The sequence below is a fragment of the Salvelinus namaycush genome, chromosome 4, assembly GCF_016432855.1.
Source record: "Salvelinus namaycush isolate Seneca chromosome 4, SaNama_1.0, whole genome shotgun sequence".
In the NCBI taxonomy this organism is placed as follows: domain Eukaryota; kingdom Metazoa; phylum Chordata; class Actinopteri; order Salmoniformes; family Salmonidae; genus Salvelinus; species Salvelinus namaycush.
Genome location: NC_052310.1, coordinates 53,212,887 through 53,239,422, shown reverse-complemented (window position 1 = coordinate 53,239,422; position 26,536 = coordinate 53,212,887). Strand labels below are relative to the sequence as shown.

General features: G+C 41.5%; 1 protein-coding gene across 5 annotated transcripts in view; it reads left to right on the top strand.

Moving 5' to 3' along the window:
* LOC120046614 (mitogen-activated protein kinase kinase kinase kinase 3-like) overlaps positions 1–26,536 on the top strand; it is a 64,531-nt gene that overhangs the window by 21,179 nt on the left and 16,816 nt on the right. For all 5 annotated transcript variants that reach the window (XM_038991994.1, XM_038991993.1, XM_038991992.1 and 2 more), the window contains exons 2-12: positions 9,502–9,559; positions 22,375–22,465; positions 22,900–22,964; positions 23,280–23,335; positions 23,422–23,469; positions 23,608–23,650; positions 23,788–23,860; positions 24,096–24,227; positions 24,588–24,650; positions 24,776–24,857; positions 24,954–25,070. In XM_038991994.1, coding sequence (XP_038847922.1) covers positions 9,502–9,559; positions 22,375–22,465; positions 22,900–22,964; positions 23,280–23,335; positions 23,422–23,469; positions 23,608–23,650; positions 23,788–23,860; positions 24,096–24,227; positions 24,588–24,650; positions 24,776–24,857; positions 24,954–25,070 — 828 coding nt within the window. The remainder of the gene's footprint in view (positions 1–9,501; positions 9,560–22,374; positions 22,466–22,899; positions 22,965–23,279; positions 23,336–23,421; positions 23,470–23,607; positions 23,651–23,787; positions 23,861–24,095; positions 24,228–24,587; positions 24,651–24,775; positions 24,858–24,953; positions 25,071–26,536) is intronic.

Here is a 26,536-nt window from a genome sequence, read left to right as displayed (position 1 = left end):
ATGTGTAACACTGTGTTGTTGTCTGTTCACACTGCTATGCTTTATCTTGGCCAGGTTGCAGTTGTAAATGAGAACTTGTTCTCAACTAGCCTACCTGGTTAAATAAAGGTGAAATAAAAAATAAATAAATATAAAATAAAAAAGCATGCGTGTGTAGACTGAGGTCAGAACGCAATTGAATGACTGTGAGACAGAGGGGAAAGGGGATTTAATGAGCTGAACTGTGCTGCTTGGTTTCTTTTTTGTGTCCCTCAAATGCACATGTACAAGTTGAACAGTCAAAGCAAATTAACGTAGTCTCCAATTTTTGACCAAATCATATTTTTCAAATAGTGCAAAACGATATCTGGTTAAAGGTCTTGTTTTGACGTCAGTTCGAGTACTTGATTACTCATACCCATCCCTACAAGTAGTGTGGATCTGATGCTTGAAGTATTGCTTATTCATCCTATGTACAGTATTCCCTGTGAATCTGGTGGATGTTTTTTTCCGTTCAGAGAAATTAGCCATTTGAAGTTGCTTGCATTATTTACCATAAATGAGTGTGGAAGTATCAGGTTTTGCCCACAAATGCCTCTGTTCCTGCTACTGCAACACCCTTGTATCCATTTTGCTTGTCTCTTGTGTTTTACTTAATGGATCGTAACATTTTCTTTGAGCTTTTGCTCATGATAAAATAAATGATGTGGTTATCCTCACAAGTCAAGCCAGTCCTCCATGAAAGCAATTCAGTTTGTCTAATGCTTCAACCTAATTCTCTTTGAATAGTCCAACAAATGATAGCTCCGAGGGCTATCCCTATGGTGCAATTATCATATGAATTCCACAGACTACAGTAACATATCAGCCAGGTCTGAGTTAATGTAAAATATAATACAGCTATAAGATCTAGCATAGGCTTCTTATCTATGTTCTTCAACATGAACTAGTCAGCCTCCCGAGTGGCGCAGTGGTCTAAGGCACTGCATCACAGTGGTAGGTGTGCCACTAGAGATTCTGGCTTCGAGTCTAGGCTCTGTCGCAGCTGGCCGTGACCGGGAGACCCATGGGGCGGCGCACAATTGGCCCAGCGTCGCCCGGGTTAGGGGAGGGTTTGGCCGGCAGGCATGTCCTTGTCCCATCGCGCACTAGCGACTCCTGTGGCGGGCTGGGCGCAGTGCATGCTGACACGGTCGCCAGGTGTACGGTGTTTCCTTCGACACATTGGTGCAGCCGGGTTATGTGGGCATTGGGTTGTGTCAAGAAGCAGTGCAGTTGGGTTGTGTTTCGGAGGACGCTCGGCTCTCAACCTTCGCCTCTCCTGAGTCTGTACGGGAGTTGCAGCGACGAGACGACTGGAACTACCAATTGGATACCACGAAATTGGGGACAAAAAGGGGTGAAAAAGATCATATGAAATAAATAAATCAAATACAACAGTAGCTAAATGGAATGGATGTCCTGTTCTGATTTAATATCAATGTGGGAAGTTGGTTGAATCGAGGCATCCGTGCAGTGACAAAGTGGAGATGCAATTAACTGCATACATTTTTTTTTATGCTGTAAATGTCACGTGTTAACTTTGACAGCCCTAAAAATAATACCGTTACAAACATTTGCATGGCAGTCATGTTTTTCAATAAAATGATTAGAAAATATCTTTATACGTAGTGTGTTTAGTGACATTTCCCATTAAAGCCAACCCATTACCATTGCAAAACACTATACATTGTTTGGGACTTTTAGCATTTTGAAGACATTTTACAGACCATAACATTGAAACCATTAGAGCTGCCCAATGGTTTGCTTGTTCACCAGGAATGGTTTTACTAATCCAGACCATTTTTTAAAGGGAGTAAACCACGCAACACATGGTCTGTTTCCTGGGCACAGATTAAGCCTAAGAGAAGGACAAACTGAATTGCTTTCATGGAGGTCTGACTTGAATTGTGAGGAAAACCACATAATTAACTATCACGAGTAAGATCTATTGGTTTTCTACAAGTTGCAAAGAAAATGTTGTGATCCATTTAATACACACAAGAGACCAGCAAAATTGATAAAATGGTGTTGCGGGAACAGTGGCATTTAGTGGAACATTTTCCTCATTTCTTGTTCATTGTTAAGAAAAATGACGGTCCAAATCGGATGTTCGGGACAATTATATTAATCTTTTGGGGCGGCAGGTAGCCTAGTGTTTAGAGCGTTGGGCCAGTAACCAAAAGGTTGCTGGATTGAATCCCCGAGCTGACAAGGTAAAAATCTGTCGTTCTGCCCCTGAACAAGGTGGTTAACCCACTGTTCCACGGTAGGCCATCATTGTAAATAATAATTTCCTAGATCAAATTATGTTTAAACAAAATAAAGTTTCAGGAATGATAATCTTACAATTTCAGCACGATCTGAGATGGTGTGTGTCAATCCTTTTTCTTTTTGGGGTGGAATGACCCTTATGCCTCATCATGCTGGTTCACTTTATCAGTGACTATGTAACTTGCTTTCCTGTAATTAGTCCAGTGATCAGTATTCCTGGATGCTCATGCTGTTTTCTCTCCTCTGGTGCTGGGAGCATGCATAGGATATATAAATGCTGCCCCCCCAGTGATAGTGGTAGCTGAACTCTGACCTTGCGATTGACTTGCTCAGTGCTCCCATGATGTGTTAGCAGAGTGCTGATAGGGGCTTACTGCTTGCCCAGTCTTCATCCGCGCTTTCTGTAATGAGTGGAGTCAAGTGAACACGGTTAGGAGGAGTAATGTGTAGTTACATGAGTGACTACCCAGTGTGTGTGTGTGATGATTGTGAAGACTTGATCTGTATATTGCAGCACAGGGCTGGGCTACTGGAGCTACCCTAAGAGTATATGTACAGCATCAAAGGATCAGCTTCCAAGAGGAAAGGGGAGAGCGAGAACGAGACTGGTGGAGAGAGGAGGGAAGGAAATATTTAAAATGTTTGAGCTTAGCTAGCTTGAATGATGATGACAGGGGGCTCAGTAAGGCTTAACACCGTTGTGCAACGTTCAGATATATTATGTAGAATAGTCTACATCAAAGTAATCAGCTCTTTTCATTCCAGTTATAACTGCAGCGTTCAGTATGTGGCACCCTCCAGAACGTGACGTTGATGTTGAACAGACATCAACAATCAGTGTGTCATAAAGATGGAGGGGTGGGCTATGAAATGATGTGTTGTCAGACCAGATGACTAATGAGATATTGGATGTATATTACAGGGTTGATAAGATTCTCCTCCTTCCTCCAAGCAGTTCCTAAATTAACTCCTAATCTATTGTTTGTGTCCAGTCTTAACTGCATTAGGCCTAAACCAGGATGGGTGATGTGGTGGGGGGAATAACTATCAATTTTGCTCATCAAACTTTCGCAAGATTTGAATCAATTCTCTTCAGACAGAGAAGCCTGACTAAGTGGGGTTTGAAAAGAATGACACAGAGTGAGTCATCTTGCCTACTCTGTTGTGTTGATGAGTTAGAATCATAGTCAAAGGGAGTGTTTGGAGTGGCTTAGACATTTGACATAAGGGGGACGAGTTCAAATCACTCACCATAACCAGGTTTCCAGCCAACCTTGTTATGCAATCAAAGTACGTTGGATAAAAATTGCCACGACATGCCTGATGGAAACAGCTAATTTGTATGTAAAAGTTCCAAATGTTGACCAAACTAAATGCGTAAGACAAGGTGGGATCGTTTTGTCTGTAAAATAAATTGTGAGAAATGGCTGTGGCAACGCCTTTTTAATGCGCAAATATTTATATAATTACCATTTAGAGCTGTGACGGTAATTGAATAACCGTGTAACTGACGGTTAAGGATGAAGATCGTCATGAAAATAAAATAACCGTCAAACGCTTATAGGCCTACATTTTTTAGGATTTAAATTTTTGATAAATTAAAGTTAAATGTAGATTAACTTTACCTAATAGCGTGAGTGATTTACTAAACTAATAAGCAATTGTTTTGCTAGCTTTGTCTATTAAACTGTCAACATCGCTTCCTCTTTCCAACTGTCCTTTTGATGCTCGAGCAGCTAAACCGCTAGATGTGCAGGGGTGTGGAGTGCTATAGGCTATGTCACTTCAGTAAAAAAAATGATGTATGGACTTTGTTTTATACAATGCACGTTTTTATTGCTTGCTCATAAATAAATCGGTCTTCAAAAGAAGGTTTGATGTGTCTCACTTAATGAATTATTCAACAGCAGTCAACAAGGTTGTTCTGGCAATGAGGTCTATAATGTGCAATTGTTGTGTCAAATGGACAATGCACCAATCCTCGCCAACCTGACATGGTATAATTTGATACGGAATCTTTAGACTAATCGACTCTGATCAGGTCCTGGCCGATATGCCGCCCAAGGTGAGACAAATAAAATGGCCGCCCTCTTATCCACGCAGTTGTATTTATTTATTTCACCTTTATTTAACCGGGTAGGCCAGTTGAGAACAAGTTCTCATTTACAACTGCGACCTGAATAGGATAGTGGCCTAGGCTATAGTGTCGGACCGCAATGCACTTTTATGAATGCCCATGTGGTAGCCTACTGTTTCTAAAACAGGCAATTTACAGTTAATCCCTGTCATTTGGTTACATTCATTTCTGTTAATGCATGTGTTAACTACAGTAATTTACCATTCTCATTATCGCAGTGGAAATGTTGAGTTCACACCCTGCTACACTTGTGAGAAACAAGTTTTGATTTATTTCATGTCATTTCTACGCTCCATATGAACAATGAGCATGTGTCTGGTTTCTCTGTCCTGTTGATGTTGATGGAGCGCTTGCCCCTGAACATGCATAGAAGTACCTGGCCTGCTTCTCGCGAATATCAAATGTAGGAAAGTGCCCAGCTGGTCTTCTCAGTATTTTTTTTTCTTCTCCTCAGCCTAGAGAGGAATGTTTTTGTCCTCAGCCCTGGAGGGAAGCCAAAGTCATTCCGCTACCCTAGAGTGGTAAAGCGGCCTTAACTGGTTCTAACAGCAGAACTATCAGCTTGCTGCCAGCTCTAAGCAAACTTTTGGAAAAAATGGTGTTTGACCAAATACAATGCTATTTCTCTGTAAAACAATGAAGACTTTCAGCATGCTTTTAGAGAAGGGCGCTCAATGTGTACTGCACTGACTGAAATTGATAATGAGCTGTACTGTTAGATTTCTATGCAGCCTTTGATATTATTGACCATAACCTGGTTGTTGTGAGAACTTGTGTTATGGCTTTTCAACCTCAGCTCTGAATCAATGATATGGCAATCTAATATAACTCAGAGGGTTTTCTTTAATGGAGCTTCTCTGTCAAACACGTAAAGTGAGGTGTACCGCAGGACAGCTCTCAAGGACCTCTACTCTTTTCTATTTTTACCAATAACCTGCCACTGGCATTAAACAAAGCATGTGTGTCCATGTATGCTGATGATTCAACCATGTACGTATCAGTAACCACAGCTAATGGAGTCACTGAAACCCTTAACAAAGAGTCTGTCATTTTTGGAATGTGTGGCCGTTTTTATTGTCATCTGTACTGATAGTCCATCTATTTCCTTTGTTAATATGAACTCTTGACCTAAATTTGCTTTTGTTTTACAAATGAGTATTGAATAAAGGCACATTTAAAAATGTCCCATACAATAAATGGATCTGCTGTACCTATGTTATGTTGGAGAAAGTCAGTTATAAATGATTATTATATAAAAACATCTTGTTATCCAATAGGCTTTGATTACGTTTATATTATCCTCGCACAAGTGGAAATTCTCTGAGTAATTAGTTGGCTGTCATTGTAAATAGAATTTGTTCTTAACTGACTTGCCAAGTTAATTAAAATAAATGTAAAGTACCTGTCAAAAGTTTGGACCCACCTACTCATTCAATGGTTTTGCTTTATTTGTACTATTTTCTACATTGTGGAATAATAGTGAAGACATAAAAACTATGAAATAACACACATGGGATCATGTAGTAACCAAAAAAGTGTTAAATAAATCTAAATATATTTTATATTCTTTAAAGTAGCCACCCTTTGCCTTGCTGATAGCCTTGCACACCCGTGGCATTCTCTCAACCAGCTTCACGAGGAAAGATTTTTCTTACATTCTTAAAGGAGTTCCTGCATTTGCTGAACACTTGTTGGCTGCTTTTCCTTCACTCTGCGGTCCAACTCATACCAAACCATCTCAATTGGGTTGAGGTCGCTTGTTTGTGGAGGCCAGGTCATCTGATGCAGCACTCCATCACTCTCCTTAGTCAAATAGCCCTTACACAGCCTGGAGGTGTGTTGTCATTGTCCTGTTGAAAAACAAATGATAATCCCACTAAGCGCAAACCAGATGGCATATCATTGCAGAATGCTGAGGTAGCCATGCTGGTTGTGTACCTTGAGTTCTAAATAAATCACATAGTGTCACAAGCGAAGTTCACCCACACCACCACCTCCATGCTTCACGGTGGGAACCACACATGCGGAGATCATCCGTTCAACTACTCTGCATCTCACAAAGACACAGTGATTGAAAACAAATCTCAAATTTGGACTCATCAGACCAAAGGACAGATTTCCACTGGTCTAATGTCCATTGCTCGTGTTTTTTGTCCCAAGCAAGTCTCTTCTTATTATTGGTGTTCTTTAGTAGTGGGTTCTTTGCAGCAATTCGACCATGAAGGCCTGATTCATGCAGTCTCCTCTGAAGAGTTGATGTTGAGATGTGTCTGTTACCTGAACTCTGAAGCATTTATTTGGGCTGCAATTTCCGAGGCTGGTAACTCTAATGCACTTATCCTCTGCAGCAGAGGTAACTCTGGGTCTTCCTTTCCTGTGGTGGTCCTCATGAGAGCCAGTTTCATCAGGTTTTTGCGACTGCACTTGAGGAATCGTTCAAAGTTCTTGAAAGTTTTGGGTTTGACTGACCTTAATGTCTTAAAGTAATGATGGACTGTCGTTTCTCTTTGCTTATTTGAGCTGTTCTTGCCATAATATGAACTTGGTATTTTACCAAATAGGGCTATCTTCTGTATACCACCCCTACCTTGTCACAGCACAACTGATTGATTGGCTCAAGAAATTCCACAATTAACTTTTAACAAGGCACACCTGTTAATTGAAATGCATTAATAATTGAAACCACTTAATGAAACTGGTTGAGAGAATGCCAAGAGTGTGTAAAGTTATCACCAAGGCAACGTGTGGCTACTTTGAAGGATCTCAAATATAAAATATATTTTTATTTGTTTAACACTTTTTTTGGTTACTACATGATTGCATATGTGTTATTTCATAGTTATTCTACAATGTAGAAAATAGTAAAAATAAAGAAAAACCCTGGAATGAGTAGGTGTGTCAGCTTTTGACTGGTACTGTATATGCCAAAGATTTTGAGTCATTTTATGTTTTTATAAGAAACATTGTTCTGGAAATTTCTAAATAGTTTCAATGGTCAACATACACTCACTCTCTCTCTCACTCACTCACTCACTCACTCACTCACTCACTCACTCACTCACTCACTCCACCAGACATGCCACCATGGGAACAATTAGGTTCCCCCCGGCTAATGGGGATCCTAATAAATCAAATAAAAAATCACACAGTAAGTCAACAAAGTATCTTTTTTTCTTCCATTCAAATTGTAATAATCCTCAGTATTTGAAAAATCTTTGAAACACTCGCCCCTCGATAATCAGCGTCGCTGATAAATAGGCTATGGAGAAGTTTTTTTTTTTTACTATAGCATAGCTGTCACCTTCATACTTCCCTTGTCAATTCATTATAGCTTACTTTCGGAAAGCCTAAGGTAGGCCTAGGTTTTTTAAATACATTTTAAGGAAAGGATAAATCATTTTTTTTGTCCGACACGCTGGTGGCTTTGATTGACATGTGCTTTTACGGGAGTGTGCTTGAGTTCGCTGATTCTCTCTCTAGGCCATGTCCATTCAGAAAGTTTCCTAAATTAGCCTGTCTGGACTCCATCTTTTTTTAATAAGAATCAAACACTCCTGTCATGATTTTAATCTTGTAAACGGCCTATTTTCAGTAGCTTAGGCAAAACTATTTATCTATCTTTGAAGAACATATGCCATAGTCATCGAATGACTGCAACAGCAGGGTTTGTGATATGCAAATATTTCAGGAAAAGTGGGAGGAAACCCATCAGACTTTGTTTAAATGGTTTTCTGCGTCAAAATAGGAAATGTATTTAAAAAATGTTAGATGCAGAAAATCCAACAGACAAGGATAAGTTATGAAATATATCTTCATTTTGACTCCGTTAATGTTGTCAACATGAAAATGCGACATCCTCTCCAACCTGGCATTTGTTAATTAATATTTATAAGTAATAACCTGAATAAAAATAATGAAGCGTAATGGCTTGTTTCAGATAGGTTTTAAGACGCATATTCATGTAAACAAGTCTACAAACAATTGTTCCCCCCCCCCCCCCCCCCCCCCCCCCCCCCAAGTAATCTTGGAGTCACATGATGATATTGTGTGGTCCTTCTGCTACAACTCAGGAAAGTATGCCCTTTATTAGGCTACCGATGAAATAAGATATTAACTTCAGAGTGGTGAAAGTGCACGGTGATGAGGTTGATACTCCAATAAATATTGAGGGTCTTATTCTGGTGACATGATAATCTATGCTTGGCTGCCGTTTTGACACATTTTTTAACAATCTTGCTTTTTGTCCATAATAATCTCATCATGTAGGCTATACCCGCACTGTGTCTGCAAGCTGTTGCCTAGAGCGCACGTCCCAAGACCAGAATGGGAAATGCGATTGAAACCCATTGAACTATTATTTGATGTGCTGTACGTCATCACCGCACAGCCTTTCATCTGCAACAAGTCAACTTGATGGAAACACTTCTCTGGTTGGGAAATGTGCATCTTGTTTTAGAATACTCGTATGAAAAATCTGTCGCCAGTTGGATAGAAACCTAGCTCATGTTAGATTTTTCTGAGGCATAAAAAATGACTCAGTCAAGGAATGCCAATGTTTTTAGTCTGTTTCCATCTCTGTTTGTGTTTTTCATTTAGGTTGTGTGATTTGTGCAGCAAACAGTCTGATGTTTAGAACGCAATAAGCTTCTGTTTGAATTGATGACTGCTAACTGATTAAGTGTTGTAATGTCTGAGCTTATTTGCTTTTCAAAGGTGAATCATCCATCTTCAGTAATATCCATGTGCAAACAAATTTGTTTATGAATGTTTACTTGCCTCTTGAACTCACACACATCTCTTTGCATAGATGCTGACATAAGCTACAATAATATATTATTCTATCATACAATACTTTGGACACATGTGCTTGTGTTAGACTGCAAGGCCAGTTAGCAGGTAAGCAATGTTATCCTGCAAGTAGCAGCCTACTTACTGATCGAGCCTACACTTTCTCAGGCTTAAAAACAATGTTGGTGTGACAGAGGCCAGTCCTCTCTAAAGCCCACTGTTACCCCTTACTGACAGCTGGCTAATAAATGCTCTCTTTTTTTTTTGTCTCATCTGTTCTCCAGGCCCGTAATGTCAACACTGGGGAGTTGGCTGCCATTAAAGTCATTAAGCTGGAACCTGGTAAGCCCTCTTCTCTCTCTGCCATGTGTCATCATCACTAACGTTTCCCTCTCCCGACTTCTAATTTCTTCCCCTTTGTCTCTTTTTCCTTCCTTCTCCTTTCTCTCGTCTTTTATCCCGGGTTTTCACCAGTCTTTTACAAACCCATTTACAGTCGGCAATCTTTTGTCACCTTCTGTTGCAGAGGCATAACGAATTGGTTATTTTGTTAATCTCACCAGCAGCTGAATTCTAATTATTCCTTAGAAAGACAAGGTCTTGTCTCTGTCTTAGTGAACAATTGAAGTCTGATGTATGCATTTTATGATTTTCGACCAGATGTTGGTTCACAGTACACTGAATTAATGATTAAATGGAACTTTAAACATTTATTTGATGTTTTTGCTTGTAAATTATGAGCATCGTCATTCAAACATCTCTCCTCTAGTGTTAATCTTTCTGCCTATATTGAATTATTGAGTGACATATTCAAAGCCCTTTAATGGAAGTGTATCGTGGCCGGTACATTCCGGTCAGTTTCCCAAGTCTACAACACAGCTCGAGGGCCAAAGGAAATATCATGCAGCATGTGCAAACTCGCACGCAGTGTCCCAGTTTCCGCTTCCTCCTTCATAGAAAGGTCTATCTATCTTTTTTTGTTTACATTCCTCCCACACAGAAAGCTTTGTTGAATTCGTGTTGTCTGTTGAGTTTATTTTTGTTGCACACTGTACAAATATTTTTGTTGAGCACACGAATCTTCATTCTTGCATCACAAAGAGGATGAGGCTAAGTTTACAAGATAACATCCTGATCTCAGTTTTTCAGGTCAAGTGGACTAAATCCCCTCTGACTATTTTGATGGCGTGATCCTCTTAAGAGATGCATCTGTAGAGAAGTGAGGGAGTAGCCTTGTCTACTGTACCAAGATGCTTTTTAGACTCTATTGCCTGTATGTGGGCCTTGTCCCTTGATGTGCATCTAACTTGACGAAAGATGTTCACATCTTTTGAGATTTATATTTTGAATATAGTCCATCTTTTCAGTTGCTATGAATTTAATCTGAAGGAAAGAATGATCTTTGCCACCTAATGTCTCTGTTATAGGCCTAATAGTTAAAGATGAAACATTAAGAGAGATGAGGAATTGGAATGCACCCAATGTATGCTAGGTACCAGATAAGACATTGGGAACACATGGAATTCTTCCCACATTGCTTTAATTGGCAGTGAAATACATTTTTTAAAGGCTGCCACATTGAGAACGCTAGTCTGTGTCCATTTTTAATGGTACTTTTTTAAGGGGGGTCAAAAGAAGCCAGGAACCGTGGCTGATGTGACGCGCTCCCGCTGGGAGCGATTACACTGATGCCCTGGTGGAGTCAGGCTTGTCTCAGCTGATTGATAGGGACAGCTCAGTAGCAGGCCTGCAGATTGCATTAGTGCAGTGTTGAATATACTCGCTACACACAGACTCTCCCTTCTGCACACTCTGCATCATTGCTTCCCACCTGAGGAGACTGTGCAGTCACATAGGGTTTGTGCAGGTAGACTGACCACCACATGGGTTCACCTCTCCTTTTAGAACCTACTTGGAAACCCCTGCTCACCTGCCCCTGAAAACCGGTTGGAGAATATCTTATTGCTGACTGTATTGGAGTGCAGTATGTGTAGATGTCATGCCCAGCTGAAACCCTAGAGCCATGACCTAAATGTGGGAAAAAAGCTGACGGCCAGTGGTTTTCAATAGCGTTACGTTTGATATCTTAGCCTAGCATTACATACTGTCTAGATGTTGATTTTGTACATCCACACCAGACGCCATCAGGACACCAGGTTGAAATATCAAAACCAACTCTGAACCAACTATGTTCATTTTGGGACAGGTCCAAACACATGAAACATTTAGCTTGCTGTTGCTAGCTAATTTGTCCTGTGATAAAAACATTGGGTTGTTATTTTACTTTTTATTGTGTATGCATAGTCACTTCACCCCTACCTACATGTACAAATTACCTCGATTAACCTGTACCCCTGCACATTGACTTGGTACCGGTACCTCCTGTATATAGCCTCTTTATTGTTATTTTATTGTGTTACTTTTTATAATTTTTTTGTTTATTTAGTAAATAAATAAGCATTTCACAGTAAAGTCTACACTTGTTGTATTTGGCGCATGTGACAAATGAAAGTTTGATTTGATTTACCTGAAATGCACTTTTTTTTCTGGATCTTTGTAGAATTTTGACCCGTTTTGAGTCACACAAAATCGTGTGTTCTCTAAATTCAATTGATTGGACATGATTTGGAAAGGCAAACACCTGTCTATATAAGGTCCCACAGTTGGCAGTGCATGTCAGAGCAAAAACCAAGCCATGAGGTCGAAGGAGTTGTCTGTAGAGCTCCGAGACAGGATTGTGTCGAGGCACAGATCTGGGGAAGGGTACCAAAAAATGTCTGCAGCATTGAAGGTCCCCAAGAACACAGTGGCCTCCTCCATTCTTAAATGGAAGAAGTTTGAGACCACTAAGACAATTCCTTTTGGGGTTCAATTTTTAACTACCCCCCGTCCCCTATTATTATTATTAATATGCATAACACAATATTTCTGTCAGTGTTTATTATGATTTTAGTGACAAAAAATCTAAATATGAGGTAAACTCCAGCAGAGCCCCAAGTCCAATGGGTTTATCCTCTGGTGTGTTGATGTTCTCCGTATCCCTAGCCAGAATGATTTAGCAGTGTATGGTGAATGAACAGGTTTCCTGTCATATTCATCAGAGGTGTAGGGAGGGTGAAGTCTGTGAATGAATAAAACATGTTCTTGTAATTATACAGATTAACAAAACATGCACAGGAGTGTTCCTAACTTGTTTTTTGTGGTAAATGTGAATGGGAAAAAACTGTTTTGATGATGGTTTTCATAGACATACCTTTATTTATTGAAGAGATAAGGGAGGAGGATGGTAACTGTGATCTCTATTACATACCAGTTGACATACCTTTTGTATGCCTCCTCGTCTGTATACCTGCAGACATGAAAGTGAGCAGTTCAGTCATCTGCACCCAATACAGCTAGCCTTCAACATATTCTTATAGCCTACATATTCTTACCTCTTTGTTGATTGATATTTATTGAATTGTGTCAATTTTATGTTTTAGAAAGATTTGCACAAAATATGAAAAGATAGATGGTATCATCATAAAACAATATCAATTTAGATCAAACAAGGGACATACCTTAAACTGAGGAGATTAAAAAAAAAAAAAAAAATGTTTTGCTTAAGTGCCTGCACATGTTGTCCTTTTCAAATTCAAATCCAATTGTTTCATTTGGGAAGTTATGTTCCTGCAAGAACCCCCACTAACTAAGGAGGTTCCTCGATGAACATCTATGGAGTTCTTGGAAGAACCTTTCGGGGGCAATTTTCAGTGCCAAGAACCCTAAGGTTGTTAAAAACTTTAAGAGTCTTAGAACCCTTGTTGAACCCCTAATTTTTAGAGTATGTGTACATTTATTTTGCACCGCGAGTGGTGTGGTCAGCTTGTTAGCCTAAACTGTCTTAAACTCATTGAGGCTGTATATTACACCTCATTTGCTTTCTCCTACACAGAGACACGATGATGGTGTTGTCTTAATGTTTTAGCCACACATTGAGCGTTAAGAGGGGAACGATCTAACTGTGGTTTGTTGTTATTCTTCTCTCTGTGTTGTCGCCAGGCTAGCTGTCAGGCTGAACGTCCTGTAAAAAGGCCATTGCGGATGCATCCTCCATGGAAATGTAGTTGTCACAGTCGGAGGATTATGTTATTCTTCACTGGCGCTATAACTTTATTTTTAGTTTTCTCTTAAGGGTGTTTGAGAATGTACTCTCATTCTTTCCAGTGTCTCTGTTCCCTCGTGTGTGTGTGTGCACGTTTTCAAATGTCTGTGCTTCTTAGGTTTGTCACGATGTGGGTGTATGTTTATGTTTGGTGTGTTACCCTCGCCCTGTATTTATATAATGGGATGACTACAGCACAAGCTTATGGAGTTTGGCTTCAGGAGATATGGAAATGTCATACTTCAGACTTGTGCTTTTTCTTACATGCTTCAAGGTTTATTCTCAAGCTTCCCTTCTGTTGACAACTGAGTTGCTTAGCTTTGAGAAAAGGTCTTTAGCTTTGATGACTTCAGACAGTTCTCCAACAGTAAGCTGGAATAAGCAGCTGAAATGGGGTGTTTCTCATCCATCCACGTTTACGTATGCAAATCCTTACATGTCTCACTGCCCCAACAAACACCGCTGCCATACATTTTATTTAGAAGAAAGTTTGACTTTTTGTTTTGAATACTTTGTCAGGGGCAGGCTGTGTGTTACCTAAGGTTCTTCTACCTGCAGCAGCATTCTGCAGTGAAACTGCTAATGGTATCAGACTGATTAAACATGAGTCCCTACGGAACCACCAGGGTGTTACATATGTTTGGCAGTTTGGACTGGAGCACCCATCAGAACATGTCAGGATTTACTGGGTTCTTGAATAACAAACTAGTGTGTGATGAAGATATATTTTAAATCCTCACAGGGAATAGGCTACTATGGATTCTAGGTAAATCCAGTACTATATGGGCCACAGGGTCGTTCTATGTCATTTCAGCAAGCCATGACACACACACCATCCGATTTTGTTCTGAAATAATTTCTGTAGTTCGAAACAGGTAAGATTCCTGCAACATTATTTTGTTGAAATATAAGCTAATTGATTGCACACATTCAACATTTTAATTTATAGGATTCGTAGAATATTGAATAAATATAGTACATAACATCTGATTGGGACCAAGCTTTTTTCTTACAATGAGTAACACATGAGGAATCCAAAGAAATGTACAAAAGCCACCCACGGACCCCCCTCCCCATGCCAATCCCAACCAAACAAGTATACATGATCAGTTCTGTCTGACAAGTAGTGTGGAACTGCGTCTCGGAGTATTGTTTATTCATCCTATGTAATGTGTTCTCAGTGAATTTAGTGGGTTTTTTTGTGGGTTTTTTTCCTTCAGAGAAATGTGTAATTTAAGTTGTTACATCCTGATACCAGGTTCTGATTTCCAGGTTCTGACCACAAGGTGGTGCTGTTCCTGCTATTTGGTAAGGTATGACAGCAACCCATTCTTTGGTTTTGTTTACCTGGCCATTGTTTTTAAATGCTAACTTTTTAGAATTTGTGGCATAAATCCAATGCAAGTCAATGGTACCTATTAGAATTTTACACTGCATATCCAAATCATCTATAAGTAACATTGAGTTACACAATCCATTTTTAGATACTTATGGGTGATTTGGACATAAAGTGTGAAAATGCTAACATAGGTACCATAACAAAAGCATGGGTTGCTGTCATACCTTCTCCATAGACTGCTTACAGGGTCAGGAAATCAATATGTAATTTGGGTGAACTATCCCTTTAACATTGCTGAAACCAGCACCGTGGTCAGAACCTGGTAATATCAGGCGGCCCCAAAAGGGTCTGTGCTCAGCCCTCTCCTGTACTCCCTGTTCACCCATCAACTGAATCAAGTTGTCTGACGACACAACAGTGGTAGGCCTGATTACCAATAACGACAAGAGCGTTCTGTTTGGCTGTATCACCTCCTGATATGGCAAGTGCACCACCCGCAAAGGCAGGGGTGTCCAAAGAGTGGTGTGGTCAGCCCAACTCATCACACTGCCTGCCCTCCAGGACATCTACAGCACCCAGTGTCACAGGATGGCCAAGAAGATCATCAAAGACCTCATCCACCCGAGCAACAGGCTGTTCACCCCGCTACCATCTAAATGGAGTAGACTGTACAGGTGCATCGAAGCTGGGACACTAACAAAAGTATGTGGACACCTGCTCGTCGAACATCTCATTCCAAAATCCTGGGCATTTAATATGGAGTTGGTCCCCCCTTTGCTGCTATAACAGCCTCCTCTCTTCTGGGAAGGCCCACTAGATGGTGGGACATTGCTGCAGGGACTTGCTTCCATTTAGCTACGAGCATTAGTAAGGTCGGGCACTGATGTTGGGTGATTAGGCCTGGCTCGCAGTCGGCGTTCCAATTCATCCCAAAGGTGTCGAAGGGGTTGTGGTCAGGGCTCTGTGCAGGTCAGTCAAGTTCTTCCACACCGATCGTGACAAACTATTTCTGTATGGACCTCGCTTTGTGCATGGGGGCATTGTCATGCTGAAAAGGGCCTTCCCCAAACTGTTGTCAGTTTGTTAGCACAGAATCGTCTAGAATGGTGCAGCAGGTAGCCTAGTGGTTAGAGCGTTGGGGCAGTAACCGAAAGGTTGCTGGGTCAAATCCCTGAGCTGACAAGGTAAAAATCAGTCGTTCTGCCCCTGAACAAGGTACTTAACCCACTGTTCCCCGGTAGGAAATCATTGTAAATAAGAATGTTCTTAACTGACTTGCCTAGTTAAATAAAGGTTACATAAAAAATTTAAAAAAACATTGTTGAAAAATAAGAAAGTCCTTGTATGCTGTAGTGTTAAGATTTCCATTCACTGGAGCTAAGGGGCCTAGCCCAAACCATGAAAAACAGCCCCAGACCATTATTCCTCCTCCACCAAACTTTACAGTTGACACTATGCAGTGGGGCAGGTAGTGTTCTCCTGGCATCTGCCAAACCCAGATTCGTCCGTCGGACTGCCAGATGGTGAAGTGTGTTTCATCACTCCAGAGAACGTTTTTCTACTGCTCCAGAGTCCAATGGAGGCGAGCTTTACACCACCCGAGCCGACGCTCATGGTGAACTTAGGCTTGTTTGCGGCTGCTCGGCCATGGAATCCCATTTCATTAAGCTCAGATGAACAGTTATTGTGCTGATGTTGCTTCCAGAGGCAATTTGCAACTCAGTAGGGAGTGTTGCAACCGAGGACAGGTGTTTTTCTACACGCTTCAGCACTCGGTGGTCCCGTTCTGTGTGCTTGTGTGGTCTACCACTTCGCGGCTACCACTTTCTGCCCTGCTAGAGCTACCCGGTCAACTGTAAGTGCTGTTATTGTGAAGTGGAAACATCTAGGAGCAACAATGGCTCAGCCGCGAAGTGGTAGACCACACAAGCACACAGAACGGGACCACTGAGTGCTGAAGCGCGTGCATCTCCAGGCCATCCAACTGTTAAACAATCACCACTAGCGGGCCTCCGCTCAGTACCCTGCCCTGAACCTTAGTCACTGTTACTAGCCGGCTACCACCAAGTACTCTACCCTGCACTTTAGAGACTGCTGCCCTATGTATATAGAGTCATTGAACACTTGTCACTTTGTTTGCATACAGTTTTACCCACAATATGTACAGTACCAGTCAAAAGTTCGGACACACCTACTCATTCCAGGGCACTACTTTATTTTTACGATTTTCTACGTTGTAGAATAATAGTGAAGATGGAAAAACACATATGGAATCATGTAGCAACCAAAAAAGTGCTAAACAAAACAAATTCTACAAAGTAGCCACCCTTTGCCTTGATGACAGCTTTGCACACTCTTGGCATTATCTCAACCAACTTCATGAGGTAGTCACCTGGAATGCATTTCAATTAACAGGTGTGCATTGTTAAAAGTTAATTTGTGGAATTTCTTTCCTTAATGCGTTTGAGCCACTCAGTTGTGTTGTGACAAGGTAGGGGTGGTATACAGAAGATAGCCCTATTTGATAAAAGACCAAGTTCATATTATGGCAATAACAGCTCAAATAAGCAAAGAGAAACGACAGTACATTATTACTTTAAGACATGAAGGTCAGTCAACACGGAAAATTTTTCTTCAATTGCATTTGCAAAAACCATCAAGCGCTATGATTACACTCTCATGAAGTCTGCCACAGGAAAGAAAGACCCAGAGTCAGCTCTGCTGCAGAGGATAAGTTCATTAGAGTTACCAGTCTCAGAAATTGCAGCCCAAATAAATGCTTCAGAGTTCAAGTAACAGACACATCTCAACATCAACTGTTCAGAGGAGACTGTGTGAATCAGGCCTTCATGGGAGAATTAGTGCAAAGAAACCACTACTAAAGGACACCGATAAGAGAAGAGACTTTCTTGGGCCAAGAAACACGAGCAATGGACATTCGACCGGTGGAATTCTGTCCTTTTGGTCTGATCTTTGTGAGACGCGGACGAGGTGAACGGAAGATCTCTGCATGTGTGGTTCCCACCGTGAAGCATGGAGGAGGAGGTGTGACAGTGTGCTTTGCTGGTGACACTGTCTGTGATTTATTTAGAATTCAAGGCACACTTAACCAGCATGGCTACCACAGCATTCTGCAGCGATTCGCCATCCCATCTGGTTTGGGCATAGTCCCACTATCATTTTTTTCCCCAACAGGACTATGACCCAACACCTCCAGGCTGTGTAAGGGTTATTTGACCAAGAAGTAGAGTGCTGCATCAGATGACCTGGCCTCCGCAATCACCTGACCTCAAACCAATTGAGATGGTTTGGGATGAGTTGGACCGCAGAGTGAAGGAAAAGCAGCCAGCAAGTGCTCATGTGGGAACTCCTTCAAGACTGTTGGAAAAGCATTCCAGGTGAAGCTGGCTGAGAGATTGGCAAGAGTGTTCAAAGCTGTCATCAAGGCAAATGGTGGCTACTTTGAAGAATCTAAAATATATTTAGATTGTGTTTACACCATGATTCCATATGTGTTTGTCATTTTGATATCTGAGCTATTATTCTACAATGTAAAAATATAGAAAAACGCTTGAATGGTGACACCAAGCACACAGTCAAGACAACGCAGGAGTGGCTTCGGGACACGTCTTTGAATGTCCTTGAGTGGCCGAGCCAAAGCCCGGACTTGAACCCGATCGAATATGTCTGGAGAGACCTGAAAATAGCTGTGCAGCGATGCTCCTCATCCAACCTGATATAGCTTGAGAGGATCTGCAGAGAAGAATGGGAGAAACTCCCACAATATAGGTGTGCCAAGCTTGTCATACCAAAGAAGACTATGCTGTTATCGCTGCCAAAGGTGCTTCAACAAAGTACTGAGTAAAGGGTCTGAATACTTATGTAAATGTTATTTCCATTTTAATATATATTTTTAATTAGCAACATTTCTAAAAACCTGTTTTTGCTTTGTCATTATGTGGTGTTGTGTGTAGATTGAGGGGGGGGGGGACAATCTAATCAATTTTAGAATAAGGCTGTAACGTAACAAAATGAGGAAAAGGTCAAGAGGTCTGAATACTTTCAGAATGCACTGTACATTACATAGCATGAAGAAACAAAGCTCGATACTACTTGTCAGACATGGAGAATTTATATTATATACGTGTTGTTGGTGTGGGGGGGGTCCATGGGTGTTTATTTTTTTTACAATTTCTTTGTATTCGTAATGTCTAATTGTTAGAAGAATGTTTGGTCCAATTTTAATCTTAGGTACTACATTTTATTGAATATTATATGAACCCTGTAATTTTAAAATGGCCAATTTGGGTGCAATAAATTTGCTTAATTTCTCAGATCAAATTATACAGTATTTCAAGTAGTGTATGCATGCCAGAACAGTGTTTAGTACTGTTTTGGCTCAGTCTTAAGTGATTGATTGTCTGGAATGTTAGTTATGCAGGACGGAGCATCTGATGCGCTGGGTATGGATTTCAAAGGCAGGAACAGAATGACTGAACCCTGCAGTGAGGATTATCAATTCTCCTGAAATGTTTCATGTGAAATACTTCCTATCCAATTGAAATCTCTCTTTCTCTGCTCCTCCCAGTGATTATGAACTCTCCCACTGGTAAGCTGTGTATCATTACCTTGAGACACGTTTTAAAAATCTTGAGCTTCATTTGAAAAGCCTTTGCAGCGGTGCACCTGTCATTTTCCGCAGGCATTAATAGACAAACATCGAAGCTTAAGAACACGGCACTGTGTTTGCACTTCATCTTCAGATTTATTTTACTTCTCCTAGGGTTGAGTCCTCGGAGATCCGCGTGCACAAATCCAAATGTTCATGTCAAGATCTTATTGACGTCAATGCATGATTTAGGCAAAAGCCTGTAAACGCCAATTGGATCTCATTCAGGATTCGCCCTCCTTTTACCTCTGTGCTGTAACCTATGAATTGTATTTTATTTTTTATTTTTTTTGCCCTTTGTAGTGCTTGAGCGGTGACCCATCACAGCCATCTCTGACACAGAGCCAAGTTGTCATGCTGCAGCATCGGGGTGTAAACACTGTGGTATAGCTGGAGGACATATACAGTGCCTTCAGAAATTATTCACCCACCTTGACTTTTTCTACCTTTTTGTTGTGTTACAGCCTAAATTAAAAATGGATTAAATTGAGATTTTGTGTCACTGGCCTGCACGCAATACCCCATTAAACTGAAATGTCTTCAGTCAATAAGTATTCAAACTCTTTGTTATACCAAGCCTAAATAAGTTCAGGAGTAAACATTTGCGTAACAAGTCACAAGTTCCATGGACTCACTCTGTGTGCAATAATAGTGTTTAACATAATTTTTTTTATGACTACCTCATCTCTGTCCCCTATACATTCAATTATCTTTAAGGTCCATCAGTCGAGCAGTGAATTTCAAACACAGATTCAACCACAAAGACCAGGGAGGTTTTCCAATGCCTCACAACGAAGGGCACCTATTGGTAGATGGGTAAAAATGAAAGACGCAGACATTGAATATCACTTTGAGCATGGTGAAGTTATTAAGTACACTTCTGGATGGTGTATCAATACACACAGTCACCACAAAGATGCATGCGTCCTTCCTAACACCGTTGCCGGAGAGGAAGGAAACCGCTCATCGATTTTTACCATGAGGCCAATAGTGACTTTAAAACAGTTAGTTTAATGGCTGTGATAGGAGAAAACTGAGGATGAATCGACATTGTAGTTACTCCATAATATTAACCTAAATAAGAGTGAAAAGGAAGCCTGTACAGAATACAAATATTTCAAACCATTCATCCTGTTTCCAATAAGGCACTAAAGTAAAACCGTAAAAAATTGGTCAAAGAAATTAACTTTGTCTTGAACGCAACGTTTGGGGCAATTCCAACGTACCACTCTTCATATGGTGCTGGCTGCATCGTGTTATGGGTATGCTTGTCATCGGCAAGGACTAGGGAGTTTATTAGGATCAAAAGAAACGCAATAAAGCTAAGCACAGGAAAAATCCTAAAGGGAAAACCTGTTTATTTGCTTTCCAACAGACATTGGGTGACAAATTCACCTTTTCAGTGGGACAATAACCTAAAATCCAAGGCCAAATATACACTCAATCTATGGCAGGACTTGAAAATGGCTGTCTAGCATTGATCACCAACAAACTTGACAGCTTGAAGAATAAAAAAAAATTGATAATGTGCAAATATTGTATAATCCAGGTGTTGCAGAGTTTAAACTTTACCTAGAAAGACTCACAGCTGTAAACCCTGCCAAAGGTGATGTATTGACTCAGGGGTATCAATATTTATGTAAATGACAGAGTTCTGTTTTTCATTTTCAATACATTTGCGCAAAAAAAACATGTTTCCACTTTGTCATTATGGGGTATTGTGTGTAGATGGGTGATGAAACATTTTTAATCCATGTTGAATTCAGGCTGTAACAGCTAAATGGGGATAAGTCCAGGGATATGAATACTTTCTGGAGCTACTGTAGCCCCACCTATCATGTGACAGTGTTAGCACTTAGCAAGCTGTGTGGCTGCTTGACAGCTCAGGGCGCTAGAAGGATATAGGTGGCTATTCAGGGTTTGGCATGATTTAATAATTTGCCAACGGTCCCACATTAATTTATAGCAGGTTTTAGTGACTGGAAAGGGTTAAACCTCTCCATACATAACTAGTTTATAAGGCTTATGTGAATGATTGTAGATGTGTCCTAGCATGTATGCCTTTTTGTCCATTATGTGCTTCAACAATTCCTGTCTGTATAGCTGCTGGGGCCCTTGGGTCAGACTCGTTACCATAGTAACATAGCTTTGCCTTGGAGATATGGGTCAGGAAGGGCACTAATTCGCTTAGACATTCACAGATCTGAAGGGCTTGACAGTGACACACAGACAGAGACCAGGGTATCCATCAGACAGTAGCGCTTCACCTCGGGGTCAAAGGATGTGCTGACATTAAGGGGGCTATGTAGGCCCGTGTGTGGAGATGCCAACTCAACAATATTCACCCACATCCATTCTGACTGTTGTCAAAGATGGTTCTGAGTGTGGATGGATGTGAGTGTACTGTATGTGGATGTGTGTGTCTCACTTTAAAACTGTATACAGCATATAGATGGTCCTGTGCGGGTAATAGTGTCTGCTAAATTACTCAAATGTATATGGAGCAACCGAAATAGACGTTTTGACATTTAAATACGATTATTTCTAAGCTGGTACCCCGCTGAAATGGTCTTTTAGCTATTTTATCCATGCTGAGATGTGCTGTCATTTCGTATAAATCCGGGCTCTTAGTCATGTCCCAGCGTTTTCAAGGCATCCTAAAATAGCTGGATCTGATGCAGTTAGTGCTGCAGTGCCTTCACTTCCTGCATCAATATATTTACTGTAGACACTACAGCCTCAAAACAAGTTCTATCATGTTTACCATCTGCATGAATTTGAAATGATGTAATGTGTTGGTGTCTGTATCCTGAGATTGCTGTATTGGCCTGGTAGCCATGTCTGTTTCTGCTTAAACTACCATCTCTGTTGTACGGCATGACGACAACATGTCAGAGGAGTTGGCTGAAGCACAAACGGATCTAGCCACCAGGCTAATGCTTTATGGCTTGATCATGTAATAATGAACATGTAACTGATCGGCTGGCTGACTATTTGATTGACAGGTGAGGACTTTGAGGTGGTGCAGCAGGAGATCATCATGATGAAGGACTGCAAACACTCCAACATTGTGGCCTACTTCGGTAGCTATCTCAGGTAAGACTGGCATACTCACAGATCAGGTATGGATAGACGATACATCTCTCTGAAGTTGGACTCAAATAATATAGCTATTTCATGCGCTTATTTTGAACCTAAGCTTGTCGCCTGCCTTTTGGACGACCACTCCCGTTGTTAGGGCGGAGACATGAGCATCTCGTCATTATATACAGATCTCTGGTGCAAATGGATAGGTGCACAGAAGGAGCGAACGAGACCAAAAAGATAACACGAGAACAAGCGGGAATACATACAAAAAAAACGATTGATTTTTGCGATGCAGGCATTTGGAATATCGTGCAAAAACATTCAATTCAAATGAATTAGATGTATCGCCCAGCTCTAGCTTTGAGTCTTGCGTTCCCAGTCTTGCTGACTTGTGGTCTGTTGAGAGGGATATTGACAGTGAGTGTATCACTTCCCTTCTCCAGGAGAGATAAATTATGGATCAGCATGGAGTACTGCGGAGGAGGATCTCTGCAGGATATTTATCATGGTAGGGGACACACATTCCCACACTCACAAACTCGCTCACACTGTGGCGACCTATGCATTCACCCATGCTCACAGTCACCCTAACAGAATAGCATTGTTTTCATCTAAAAACAGACCATGAAGCACAATAAATGAAAGCTTGTTGCAATCAATATCCACATTTTTCACTCACACACTTAAGCCAGCCAGCCAGCACAGTAAATAGCACTCTAAGTGAATCAACTGATGTTGAACTCGAAATTGTGTATGAATTGCTTGATACACATTGGATAGCTCTTTTAAACTCTTTCCTCATCTCTTCCTCCCTCCTGTCCAGTGACTGGGCCTCTGTCTGAGTCTCAGATTGCGTATATGTCACGGGAAACCCTTCAGGTATGTTTTTATCCCTGCTGCCAGTGCCATGGGCATCTATGGGTCAGATTGAATGAGAATGTGTTTTGCTGTTTTTTTACTTACAGGGTTTGTACTATCTCCACAACAAAGGCAAAATGCACAGAGACATTAAGGTAAAGCCATGTCAGTGATGGTAATAAGCATGCTTTCGAGTAGAGACGATTGCCTTTCACTCCTTACTCATCTTTGCAAAAAATATCTCTGAAATGTTGATGGTATTTTTTGCCTGACCCTATTACTTTTCCTCATAGGGAGCAAATATTCTATTGACAGACAACGGCTATGTGAAACTAGGTAAGGCCACGGACAACCACTACTTTCCCCTCAACCAGACATGTCACTTCCCAAAGCCTCACCTTGAGTACCTATTAGAATGAGATCTCACAATACATCTGATCTTTTTGCTGATTTTCCTCCCTCTCCCTCCTCAGCTGACTTTGGTGTATCAGCACAGATCACTGCCACGCTGGCTAAGAGGAAGTCCTTCATTGGAACACCATACTGGTGAGTGTCTCCCCTGGCCCCTCCCCTCAGTGTCATACTCTGGATAGACTGACATTATGTTATGGTTAATTTACTTATTGTGACAGACCATTTATATTGCTCTGGACAGTGTTATGATTGTATTTGATTGCCTTGAGTGATTGTTGGTCTATGCCTGATAAATACTGTTTTTTTTCTGTTTGTCTCTCTCTTTTTCTCTTTCGCCTCGCCCCCCTCCCTCCTCTCATCCTATCAGGATGGCTCCAGAGGTGGCAGCCGTGGAGAGGAAGGGGGGCTACAACCAGTTGTGTGATATCTGGGCCGTGGGCATCACAGCTATCGAGCTTGCCGAGCTGCAGCCTCCCATGTTCGACCTGCACCCTATGAGGTGAGTCTGTGTGTAGGGGGATGTGCGAATTAAGCCTTATGACTGTGATGCTGGATATTTATTTAAGCAATAATGCATGAGGTGGTGAGGTATATGGCCAATATACCACGGCTAAGGGCTGTTCTAAGGGCTGGATACAGCTGTGGTATATTGGCCATATACCACAAACCCCTGAGGTGCCTTATTGCTATTATGAACTGTTTACCAATGTACTTCAAAATGAAGATAATGTTTTGTTATACCCAGGGCTCAAACCACCCAGTGGTAGATTGTGGTAGATTCCTCCATTTACTTAGATATCACATTGTTACGACTAATGTACTTTGTTCTAGAAACCAAGTCTGTTTCCTTTCTTCCTAGGGCCCTTTTCTTGATGACAAAGAGTAATTTCCAGCCACCCAAATTGAAAGACAAAGTGAAATGGTAAGTGTTCACCTCTCTTCTGTGAATAGTGAGGGAAAGGGTTCATTCTCAGTTTAACAATTTTCTCTTCATATTATAAACATAAACGCACTGACATCTATCTTTTCTATCTCCTCCTATGAAAGGGGAAATAATTTCCATCATTTTGTCAAATTGTCCCTGACAAAAAATACCAAGAAGAGGCCAACAGCAGAGAAACTATTACAGGTAATCCCAGTCTAGAGGGAAACACTAGATATGAGTGTTTGTCATGATATGAGTGTCTGTGGGCTGTGACCACGCGTCCCCTTCCTGTGTCCACAGCACCCGTTTGTGTCACAGCCTCTCAGTCGAACCCTGGCCATCGAACTGCTGGACAAATCCAACAACCCAGACCACACCACATACAACGACTTTGACGATGATGACCCAGAACCAGAGGTAGAGTCACCCTCCACCACCCTAACCCACATCTCCAACCTCTCCATCTCTTCAGGTTTCTCAAATCTAATAGTAGGATACTGACACCTGTCCTCATTGGTCTCTACGCATTTAGTTCGTACAATCATGCTGATTTCTTAGCTGCCAGAGTTCTACATCTTTCCTCTCTCGTTCCTCCCTTTTCCATTACCCCTCTCTCTGCTCTTCTTCATCCTCTTCCTCAGTTTAAATATATGGGCCACTTCCTTCCCATCACCCCAGGTGCTCGGCGAGCACCTCGCTTTGCCATGCGCAAGAAGGTACCAATGTGGCCTGCATTACAACTGCACCAGTACCACTGTGATCAGTACCTGTAGAAACAGAGAACTAACACCGGTCTGTGTGTGCTCAGATAGACTGGACTGGGTCTTGTCATTGAACCCCGCTTATGGAGTTGCTGTTACTTCATTTGTTAAATGTATCTGCATGTGGGATTTTGAAGAGTGTTTTGGGTGCGTTTTAGGCATGAATAGGGGCACAGTTAAACTGTGAGAATAAGTTCAGATGGCATACTATGTGTAACACTTTGGAAAAAATGTCTCCCTCTCACACACCTTCTTGTGTATATACATGTGTTTGTTACATATTGTACATACCTTCTGTTTTGTATGTATGTTCGTTTGTTAAAGCTAGTGTTAACAAGCTTGTGATTTGTCTAGCTAGGCCAAGGGTGTGTTTTTACTGCATAAACATATAGAAACTAGAACTTGATTGATATGCTGAGGTGAGGTCAAACTGAGGTGCCGTTTCCCACCTGGACAAGAGGAACACCAATGTGAGAATGCTGTTCATTGACTACAGCTCAGCGATCAACAGCATAGTGCTCACAACGCTCATCACGAAGTTAAGGACCCTGGGACTAAACACCTTCCTCTGCAACTGGATCCTGGACTTCCTGACGGGCCGCCCCCAGGTGGTAAGGGAAGGAAACGACACATCTGCCACGCTGATCCTCAAGGGGTCCCTCAGGGGTGCGTGCTTAGTCCCCTCCTGTGCTCCCTGTTCGCCCACGACTGCGTGGCCAAGCGCGACTGCAACACAATCATTAAGTTTGCTGACAGAACAACAGTGGTAGGCCTGATCACCGACAAGGATAAGACCACCTATAGGGAAGAGGTCAGAGACCTGGCAGTGTGGTGCCAGGACAACAACTTCTCCCTCAACGTGAGCAAGACAAAGGAGCTGAACGAGGACTACAGGAAAAGGAGGGCCGAACATGCCCCCATTCACATCAACGGGGCTGAAGTGGAGAGGGTCGAGAGCTCCTTGAATTCCACATCACCAACAAACTATCATGGTCCAAACACACCAAGATAGTCGTGAGGAGGGCACGACAACATCTTTCCACCTCAGGAGACTGAAAAGATTTGGCATGCGTCCCCAGATCCTCAAAAAGTTCTACATCGGCACCATCAAGAGCATAATGA